This window comes from Calidris pugnax, unplaced genomic scaffold (genome assembly GCF_001431845.1).
Source record: "Calidris pugnax isolate Ruff unplaced genomic scaffold, ASM143184v1 scaffold28, whole genome shotgun sequence".
Taxonomy (NCBI): domain Eukaryota; kingdom Metazoa; phylum Chordata; class Aves; order Charadriiformes; family Scolopacidae; genus Calidris; species Calidris pugnax.
This window is the reverse complement of record NW_015090842.1, coordinates 9,596,658-9,606,732: the sequence shown is the minus strand read 5'-3', so window position 1 is coordinate 9,606,732 and position 10,075 is coordinate 9,596,658. Positions and strand designations below refer to the sequence as shown.

Here is a 10,075-nt window from a genome sequence, read left to right as displayed (position 1 = left end):
GTGCTGTTCCGGTGCGGGCCGGGGATGGGGATGGGGATGGGGATGGGGAGGGGGGACCGGTACCGGGGATGGAGCGGGGATGGGGGACTCGCTGCCGCTCCTTCTCCTCGCTGCCCATCCATCCTTCCCCTCGCCTCCTCCTGGCAGGACCCCGCTCCCCCTGGGCTTTGGAGCAAGGTCGGGAGGCAAATAACCCTTCTCCTTCTCTTTGCAGCGATATCAGCCCCTTGCTGAAGGATCCCGCGGCTTTTGGGACTTTGATTGATCTTCTGGAAGATCATCTGAGGGCGTCTTTCCCCAAAATCGACTTCGTCGCAGGTGAGCGGTTGTGGTTGGACTCGATGATCTCAAAGGTCCCTTCCAACCATGAATGTTCTGGGAGTGTTGGTTGGAACATCTCTGAGGCCGGGGCAGAGCTCTGTGTCCCCAGGCTTCTCCAGGTGGGAGGCGTTGGGGGGCTCCTCTGCTAACGAGGCAGGAAGGGCTGTAGCCCTTGGATGTTGTAATCACCCAAATGTTGGCCTCAATTGTATGGTAAGACCAGGACAGGTTATACCCTTAACTTACTACTGCAGTTTCCTGAAATACTGGGTTTGGATGTGGCAGGCTCCATCTGATACTTCAGTGCCAATTTCATAATTCATTACTTTCATCGTGTAAAAGTCAGGAAGTGCTGGAAAGTACTGAAAGATGGTCAGACTGAAAGTCTGACCTAAAGCCTTGTAGACATGCCTCGAAGGTCTCACACAGTCCCCACGGCAGGCAGACCCTGTTCCTGCACGTTTTCCTTCTCAAGGGGCCTTTTCAAGTCAACAGAAATAGTCTTTGTGGTGATAACATGTTGCAACTCGGCTACGAAAGGGGCTGAGAATGGAAGTGCTTAGAAAAGCAGTGCTTGGGCTGGGCGATAGCCCAAAGTTCAAGGAGTCTAGACCAAACCTGGTCCAAGTGCCTCGTGATAACTGAAGTCTGTCCCCCCGGGGGTGCAAAGTCCCTGGCTGTGTGGCCGAACTGATACTGGAGCTCAGCTGGGCTTATCTCTGAGAAGAAGAGCTAGAAGAGAGGAAAATGGGCTGATGATGGGTGGATGCACGTCAGTCAGCAGTACATCTTGGCCAACACAGGCAGTGTGGGAGTGTGGGGGGTGCATTTTCAACCCATAGAAGTGACCCTAAGAGCAAATTGCTTCCAGAGACTCACCCCTGAATATGGGAGGATAAACCTGGGGTACCATGCAAAACCACCCCCGGTTAAATAACTCGTTTCTGTGATGCTCTGCTCCCCCCCCCAGGCCTGGACTCCCGCGGCTTCCTCATAGGCCCCCCCTTGGCTCAGAGACTGGGGGTCGGCTTCGTGCCGATACGGAAGAAGGGGAAGCTTCCTGGTCCAACCGAGTCGGTCTCCTACGCCCTTGAGTATGGCCAGGTAATTCCTGGGGAGAAGAGGGTTTCCAGGCTGGTTGATGGGAGGGCTGGGGGATGGTGTGAGCGAGGGGACGGGGTGATAAAACCAGTGAGGTGGTCCCCAAGCTGGGTTTTGCAGCCAGCGCTGATGCCATGGGCAGCACAAGCTTCAGGAGCCATGCTGAGCTTCCCCCCAAGCCTGGGGTGATACACAGGGTTTGTGTCAGTGAGCTGCGCCGTGATTTTATTTTTTTGGTGGTGGTGGGGTGATAACAACTTGATGCTAAATCGCTTTCTTTGGCTTGAATTCAGGGACATGAACATGGAGTGTGTTTCCCACTCTTCCAGTAAGTGCTATAAGTAAATGCCTTCATTGCATGGCTTCAGAACAGAGCGCTCACCTCGTAACACCGCAGCCTCCCTGATTAAAGAGCAGAGGTGTACGCCTAATAACACGCTACCGCTGGTAACTAACGGCACCCAGGGAACACCAAACCCTAGGAATTACGTGTGAGGATTGGTTGGGCCAACCCCTGCATGGGACAAGTTCATCTGACACAGGACGTGCCTGTGGTGGTTTGGATCTGGCTTGGTGGTGTTGTCAAAGCAGAGTGTTCCAGCCCAGTGCAATACAGGAGATTTTCCCTGCCAGAGAGCTGCTCCAGGATAAGGTTTTACGATAGGACCACAACTCACTTGATGAATGTTCAGGAGCTTGACATGCCAGAGGGTTGGCCCAGCAGTCACCTAACCCACTCTATATTTTCGTGGCACTCCCCTGTAGCTGGAATATGTGGTTTTTTAGGGTTTTAGGTGCTGAGTGCTAAGGTTGATCTCGCTGAAGATTTGTCTGCATTCCACCATGAGTTAGCAGTTTGTGAAGCCCTTCTCTGTAAGGCAAGACTAAATGAAGCTACTCTTTCCACCCTGCAGGCTGAACTTGAAATCCAGAGGGACGCCGTGGAACCAGGACAAAAAGTAGTTATTGTAGATGACTTGCTTGCAACTGGAGGTGAGAGAAGCAGATGGTGTCCAGTTCTGGGCTCCCCAGTTCAAGAGGGACAGGGAACTACTGGAAAGAGTCCAGCGTAGGGCTACAAAGATGATTCAAGGATTGGACCATCTCCCTTATGAGGAGAGGCTGAAAAAGCTGGGACTCTTTAGTCTGGGAAAGAGAAGGCTGAGGGAAGACCTTATTAATGCTTACAAGTATCTCAAGGGCGGGCTGAGGGAGGAGGGAACCAGACTCTTTTCAGTAGTTGCCAGTGAGAGGACAAGGGGCAACGGGCACAAGTTGGAACATAAAGGGTTCCACTTGAATATGAGGAAGAACTTTTTCACGGTGAGGGTGACAGAGCCCTGGAACAGGCTGCCCAGGGAGGTTGTGGAGTCCCCTTCTTTGGAGATTTTCAAGACCCACCTGGATGCTGTCCTAAGTAACATGCTCTGACAAGCTCTGGGTGGTCCTGCTTTGGCAGGGGAGTTGGACTAGATGATCTCTATGGTCCCTTCCAACTCTAAAAAAAAATTCAGTGAAATTCAGTGTCACAGCATGTGTAACCCACGTCTGTGTGCGTTGGTGACTGCTCCTCGAGTGACCATGTTTCTGCTCAACCTCTGTCCTGCAGGTACCATGTGTGCCGCCTGCGAGCTGATGAAGAGGCTGAAGGCTGAAGTCCTGGAGTGCCTGGTGATCATAGAGTTAAAGCTCCTGAAAGGGTCCGAAAAGCTCGAGTCCATCCCTTTCTACTCTCTGCTGCAGTATGACTGAGGAGGAGCTGGGAGAAGGGAATGCAGACCATGAGCTGTGCACGAGGTTGAGCTTTATTCAGTGACTCTTTCTTGATGTCACGAGGGGGTGGGCAAGGGGTGAACCTACAATTTTGAATCTGGCCAAATGCTATACAATCATAAGTCTTATTTATTTTCCAAGCCACAGATTTAGCTGTGTTGAGTGTAAGGATCCTTTTTGGAATTCATCCTTTTGGGAAGAAGGAACAGCCTGATTGTTTTGGGGGAGGGAGATCAAGATGCATCTTCAGTGAATTATTATTTTTTTTAGGAGACCAAAGTGAAAATACTCCTGCTGAGGCAGGAGATGTCTGATAGCTTTGGGGGCCCAGCATTCCCCTTCAGTTGAGCCATGCCTGGTCAGCCTCCTAGGAACCCGTTAAAAGTTTGCCAAAGAAACAGATGGTGGGCACAAAGTGGTTATTTGAGGGATAAACTCCTGTGTGTTTGACCACAGTGGATGGTCTGGTTGCTCTCAGCTGTTGCTCACACCAGAATAGGCTGCTCTTACATTAAGGCAGTGCTTGCTAAGGAGAATTAAGTGCCTGCCCAGCCCTGTGTCCTGAAATCCGGAGGCAGCTACTGCCAACTCAATGGAGGTTGCTGGTGTAGATGAGCTCAAACACCATGTCTGCTCGCAGCTTGGCTTGTGCTCCCCTTACCTTGGGAAGGCAAGAAGTTGAAGGTCTCTGCTGGTGGAAGCCACCTGCCTTCCCTTGTTCCAGGGTAGTTTTTAGCAGTGGATTTTGCAAAGCTAGGAGTGATCTACATCACAAGAAGTAGCACACAGGTGGGTGACAGGCAGTGAGGAAGGGGGCCATGCACATGCTCAGGGCTCTTTGCCTGCCTTTTGCCCAGCAGTGCTGGCACCTACCAAAGCCCACAGCTGCAGCTGGGACTGGCAGCTTTTCTGTGGCTCAATTTCCCCATCAGCAACAGAGCTGACTCCCTTTGCCATATTCTTGGGGCATCAGGGCATTGAAAGGTTTGGAGGCCATTCTTGTTGGTCTGTTTGGTGTCAGATGAGGCCATAGGAAAGAAAGAAAAGGCATTAACGCTTGCAGCCGAGCTTCAGCGGTCTCAATGGCGTTGTGTGATAGATGAAGTGGGGTTTGGAGATGTTCACTACAGCATGGTTCACTTTGGTCACAGGATCAGCTAAGGCCCAGCGTGCCAAAACTTCCACATGCCTGAAAACATAAGGGACTGTGTCCCTGTCTCAGCAGGGGCTGAACTAACTGGTAAAATAAATGTTGACTTATTTTTATTTTTTCTAAACTGTCTCAGAGTTGTTCTTGCAGTAGCTGATGCTGTTAATTATCCCCGTGAGTGTCTTCCTTCCAAACCAGGCTGTCAGTGAAGAGCGAGGCCGTGGTGTGAGCTCCCCCTTAACCACCCCAAATGCATGGAAGGAAGGTTTGCCAGGACTGAGCAGTTCAGGTATCTTTTCCCTGTGCCTGGCACCGGTCTCTGGCAGGAGGGAGGGGGTTACCCAGGCTGGTCCTGCTGGGTGGCACTGGAAGTACCCAGTGCCGGGTGGGATCATGGACAAAACCCCCTACAGCTCAGCTCACCTTCCCCATCCAGCACTCAGGGATCCCCCACGCCCTGCCTTTACATTTGTAAAGGCTATTACGGCTATTTTTAACGCTGTTTCCTGAAAAGCCACTTCAGTGGCTGCTCAGTTTGCACCGAGAAACACCGTTCCCCCGGGAGAAACCTACCCCAGGGCACTTGTTTTCGCAGCCAGCCCCTGTGCGCAGCCAAGGGAGGCAGCGCCTTGCACACATACTTGGCACAAGGAGAGGGTCCCTGCTGCGAGGTAGAGAAGGGAAAAATTAGTTCCACCCCGAAGAGCCGTGGAAAGCAGCTGCGGGCTGTGGAAGCGAGCGTAAGGCCTGCCGGTGCCAGAGCTGGCTGCGTGCGGGGCCAAGGGGTGACATCAGGGAACGTGGGGACGGTGCCTTCACGAGCAACCATTGATGTAATTGCTTGTAGGGACAGGGCTGTGCAGGGGTGGCTTCCAGGCGGGAGAAAGGTTGGGTTTTTTTTGTCCCAAGCAGCAGAACGGGAGCTCGCTGCGAGCTCCCCTGGGGCAGACGTGTGCCTGCCAGGCTGCCAAAACCAGCTCCTCTCCACTGCAGCGAGGTCTGATGGGCACGGCCGACAGCCCAGCCTCGCACCCCTTCCCCGAGTATCCCCCTTCAGCCTCCGGGCTGGATTTAAATCCTCCTCCCTGGAAACAGGGCTACCTCCTGCCAGCAGCGCTGGCCAACTGGCCTGCAAGATGGTGAGCAGGGTCCTGGAGGAGGAAGAGGGGGCCTGCCCGCACCCGGAGGGATGAAGGACAATCACTGTTCTAAGTCCTTGCTGTCCCATGCTAAAACCAGCACAGTTTGGCTCAGAATGTGGTGCAAGGTGTGCCCGAGGGGGCAGGGGCAGCTCCTACCCCCTCCCTTGCACCCACAATGGGCCAGGCCAGCACCTCCCCAACCATCAGCACCTTCTTTGTCCCTCTTCCCAAACCACTTCAGCCAAGTGCCCTGGGCTTTCCCCTGGGGAAAAAGTCCCCCCTCCCTGCACCCACCCTCACCCGTGGCTGCTCCTGGCCCCACGGGAGCTGCTCCAGTCACTATTTACAAGAGCTGCATTCAGTTCCCTGCAAACCCAACGCTCACTTTTTCCAGTAAGTCTTTCTCCAGGAGCTGGATGATGACCCAGCCCTTCCCTGCGTGTGCCGGCCGGCGCCAATTGCCATGGAGAACCAGGGACAGGCAGCTCACGGAGGAAGAGCGCTGGGTTAACTCAAGTCAGCTATATTTAAAACATTTAATACAAATATGTTTTGACAAGTCCTGTAGTTGTTTCCAGCGAGCGCTGGAGATGCTTTTTCCCCTCTCTCTTAAAAACAGAACAAGGCCCAGAACTCCAAAACCATTAGTTTGTGACTTTTTCTCTCACTCCTTCCTGCCTGTTACCCTGCCCGGTCCTTCCTCCGCCCCAGCAGGACCCAGTTAATGGAAGAAGCCTCCTGTGTCAAACCTTCAGGAGGACGCAGCAAGCCAAGAGGAGGTTATCAACTCCTCACCGCTTGCATCGTCACCCCAAGATGCAGGGATGCTTGAGGGTTAGGGACCCTGGCAGAGGAGTGAGTTAGAGCAAAATGCCTTAATTTAACTTTCTCAAACATCCCTGAGGATGAGCCTCCCATAAGTCCATATCAGATCCCGGAGGGCAGTCAGGATTTGCTACATTTAAAGGAGATTGCACGGGGGAAACCTCGACCCTTGGGGGTTCTTAGAGGGCTTCTGCCTCCTTCGCTGCCTTGGTGAGCCTCTCTGTGATGAGGCCGAGGTCCTTCCCTTTGTCCAGTTTGATGTAGGTGTCTGTTCTGATGGCGTGGATCCCCACCCAGTCGGGCAGCAGCTCCGCGAAGAGGCGCAAGTGTTTCTCCATCTCCCCTGTGAAAAGGAGCAGCAGCCACTGGTCAGAGCTCAGCTCATCAGCCCCTTCCTCCTCCAAAGACCGCAAAGACCCTCTGGAGCCAGCAAGAAGACACACACCCCCCCCAGCTTTCCTACCAGGAGACATCTGTGTGTTGTAGCTCTCGGCCATGCGGGCACAAGCCACCTCCATGGTTAGCGCCTGCTTCTTCTCGGCCACGAAGACGTTGCGCAGGATGCGGGCCATGGCCGGCAGCCGCCCCAGCATGGCGAGCCGCTCCTCCTGCCGCGGGTCCCGCGTCATCAGCGCCTGCAGCTTCTGCGCCTCCTTGGCCCGGATCTTGGGGAGCAGAGAAGATGGGGTGAGACACAGGCAGGTTCCGCCCCCCCAATCACCACCACCACCGGCGTTAAGGGCCAGGAGTGAATTACTCACCCTCTCGAGCAGCGCCTGGGACACCCCTTTCAGAGCACTGGAGGTGCTGGCAGGGGACGGTGCTTTGGAAACCACCGGTTCCCCCGCACCGGCTTCAGCGGTTCTTAAGGCCAGGTTGGCAAGAGCTTTTTCCATCTGCTCATGTGGAAGAAGGAGGAGGAGGAGGAGTTGGGTTACAGCTGGGAGCCACTTGCGCTGGAGGAAGAAGTTTCCCCTCCGCCGCCCCCCCCGCAGCCCAGCGCTCCCCCCGCAGCATGTCCTACCCATCCTGCCTGCACGGAGGACAATTTGGGGTGCTTCATCTCCTCTCCCAGGCTCAAAGTCAACACTGGTGGCTCCTCTAGCCTGAAGCCAACCCTACACCACAGCCTGCAACAGCCAGGCTTCCCTTCCCACCTGCCTACATCTTACAGTGCTCCAAGTCCTGTGGCTCCAGGATGAATGGTTAGAATGCTCCAGAATCATAGAATGGTTAGAGTTGGAAGGGACCTTAAAGATCATTGAGTTCCAACCCCCCTGCCATGGGCAGGGACACCTCCCACCAGAGCAGGTTGCTCAAAGCCCCATCCAGCCTGGATGAATGATCCTTCCCAACCCCTATCCAGTAACATCTTCCCAGAGAGACACCCAGTTTGGGGTCACAGATGAAGCCAGCCCCTGGTCTTGACTCACCTTGGGGGTCAACATCCCCCGAGCCGTGCTCAGCACCTCCTGGGCCGTGGTCAGCCTGTCCTCCTGGGGTGGCTGCGGCAGCTCTGCCGGGCTGATGTCCGGCACCTCATCCACGTTGAAGCGGGGATGCCAGCGGGTCAGCTTCTCCTCTGGCACCACCATGGGAGGCCTGAGAGCGGCCAGGAATGCCTGGAGAGGGACGAGAGCTGTGTCACGGCACCTGTGGGCCAGGTATGGGGGAGCCAGCCGTTGCCCTGCGCTCCCAGCATGGTTTGGCAACACACAGCAGCTGGCTTGGAGGAAATTCGGAGCCAGGAGAGATTCCAGCTGCCATCTTCCCCACCCACAGCCGCCTGCCAAGAGCATCCCACAGGGAACAGCAGTGTCCCTCAGCCTGGATGCCAGCCAGCTCCTCCTTCCACCCACTTCTCTAGATGCGGAGGGTGCCACCTCACCTTGTGGTGCTGCTTGACGATGTTCACCAGGTTGCGGTGGAACTCCTTCCTGCGCTCCAGCAAGCGCGATGCCGACAAGTGCGGGCGGCCGTCCACCTTCTCCTCTGTGAGGAGAGACCCGAGCATCACCCACAGCACCTCGGCAAAGCTCAGCAACACTACAACTGGCCCCAAACCTCCAGAGTTTTGGGAGGGACAGGATCAGAGCCCTGCCGCGGGGCTGAGCCACTGCCAGAATCACTGCCCTATCACCCTCCCACTTGTCCCACAAGTGTTTTCCACTTCCACCATGCTCAGACCCTTATGTGTCAAATGATTATCTGACCGAGCTGAGGGTACCCGTGGGGATTGAGGGATCCCAGCCAGGATCCAGCACACCCCAGCTCTTGGTCATCCTCCCCGAGCCGTACATACCTTCCCCCAGCACCGGCTCCAGCGTGAGCTGATAGTCGGACTTCTTCATGCCATTGCCAAAGGTGGGGATGTTCTTCTCCTGGCGCAGCTTGTATGAGGTGGGGTACACCGCCTTGATCTGCCCCATGTGCCGCTCCTCAAACTGCCTGCAACAGCACCCAGAGAGGTCAGGAACCCCCGAGAGCTGACACCAAGGCATTGACCCCCGACGGCTTCAGCTGAGCCCCCAAACTGGGCTGCCCACTGCTACCAACTTACTTGCGCATCATGTCCTGCACCCCCTGCTTGACCTTGGCAAAGGTGATGGTCTCGGCACGGTTGAAGAGCATCCCGGCGATGGTGTCCACGCTGCGGAACATCTCCGCCAGCACCTTGAACTTGTAGGGCAGCGTGAGCCCCGGGGGCAGGTCCTGGGCGAGGGTGTGGAACCGCTGGTAGGCAGGGGACTTCTCACTGCCAGGAAAGGAGAGGAGAGGGGTCAGGGTCCCTCACGACACAACAACCACGGGCTGTGGTGAACGCAGCGCTGGGACAGCCCTGAAGGTGCAGCTTGGGGGTGAGACCCACCAAGATGGGGGTCCCACCACTGACAGGGCTGACCTCAGAGCTTAGGAGCTGCGTGGCCACCCTGCGTGGTTAGGGGACATCCCTCTCCTCCCCTTGTCTCAAAACTCCTCTAAGCAAGCTGTGCCAGCTTGCACCTGGGTCGCATCACCCACCCTTCATGTCCTGGGGACGTGGATGCTCCAATGCTCGTGGTAGAGTCAAAGTGGCTTGGACCACACTCGAGTTTTGCTGCAGAGAAGCCCTCCGCATGCAGCGGGGCCCCCACAACACCCCCCCAGGGCCACCACCATGGGGTGGGAAGACCCCTGCGAAGCCACGGTGGGGCTGAGCAGCAGATCAGGGCTGTGGCAACCACCGGGACACCCCGATTAACCCTCAAAGCTGCTCCTCACCCAGCCTCTGCCACAGGAGCCGTGGACTCGGTGTCCCCAGAGGGCTGTGCTCCCGGTGTGGCTCTGCTTCCCGCTTTCTTCTCCCGGATCCGCAGCTCCAACTGCCGCGCTTGCTCCAGACGGTTCCGCAGGTCGGTGGTGGCCCCGGCGGGGACGGGTGGCAGCTGGGCCAGCTGTGCCAGAGCTTTCACCCTCTCCAGGCGGCACCGCAGCCCGGCCAGGTCCTCCTGGGTGGGAAGGGAGGGGGGCACAGGGTCAGAGCAGGGCTCACACACAAAAAAATAAGGAGCAGAAAGCCATGCTCGTCCCGTACCCGCTCCAAGCGCCTGGTTGTCCCCGGGGGGGCTGTGCTGGGCTGTGTCCCCCCATCCTGTCCATGGCAGGTGGTGCTGGCAGGGGGTTCTGCTGCCAGGTCTGGTGAGGGTGGCGTCGGGGGGCAAGCAGTGGCCGGAGGCGAGGGGCTGGTGTCCTGCAAGAGAGGGGAGGAGCATCAGAGGCTGCT

The 10,075-nt window shown here is 56.3% G+C and overlaps 2 protein-coding genes across 2 annotated transcripts in view; one reads left to right on the top strand and one right to left on the bottom strand.

The window, feature by feature from the left end:
* The window catches only part of APRT (adenine phosphoribosyltransferase), a 5,496-nt gene extending 1,024 nt beyond the window's left edge, over window positions 1-4,472 (top strand). Inside the window, exons 2-5 of the mRNA XM_014942447.1 lie at window positions 215-318; window positions 1,292-1,425; window positions 2,337-2,415; window positions 3,032-4,472. Coding sequence (XP_014797933.1) covers window positions 215-318; window positions 1,292-1,425; window positions 2,337-2,415; window positions 3,032-3,174 — 460 coding nt within the window. The 3' untranslated portion in view covers window positions 3,175-4,472. The remainder of the gene's footprint in view (window positions 1-214; window positions 319-1,291; window positions 1,426-2,336; window positions 2,416-3,031) is intronic.
* A 1,537-nt stretch (window positions 4,473-6,009) lies between these two features.
* CDT1 (chromatin licensing and DNA replication factor 1) overlaps window positions 6,010-10,075 on the bottom strand; it is a 4,189-nt gene continuing 123 nt past the window's right edge. Inside the window, exons 2-10 of the mRNA XM_014942152.1 lie at window positions 9,887-10,042; window positions 9,574-9,800; window positions 8,873-9,067; window positions 8,615-8,760; window positions 8,201-8,304; window positions 7,746-7,934; window positions 7,074-7,208; window positions 6,776-6,977; window positions 6,010-6,655 (exon numbers count right to left, since the gene is read on the bottom strand). Coding sequence (XP_014797638.1) covers window positions 6,492-6,655; window positions 6,776-6,977; window positions 7,074-7,208; window positions 7,746-7,934; window positions 8,201-8,304; window positions 8,615-8,760; window positions 8,873-9,067; window positions 9,574-9,800; window positions 9,887-10,042 — 1,518 coding nt within the window. The 3' untranslated portion in view covers window positions 6,010-6,491. The remainder of the gene's footprint in view (window positions 6,656-6,775; window positions 6,978-7,073; window positions 7,209-7,745; window positions 7,935-8,200; window positions 8,305-8,614; window positions 8,761-8,872; window positions 9,068-9,573; window positions 9,801-9,886; window positions 10,043-10,075) is intronic.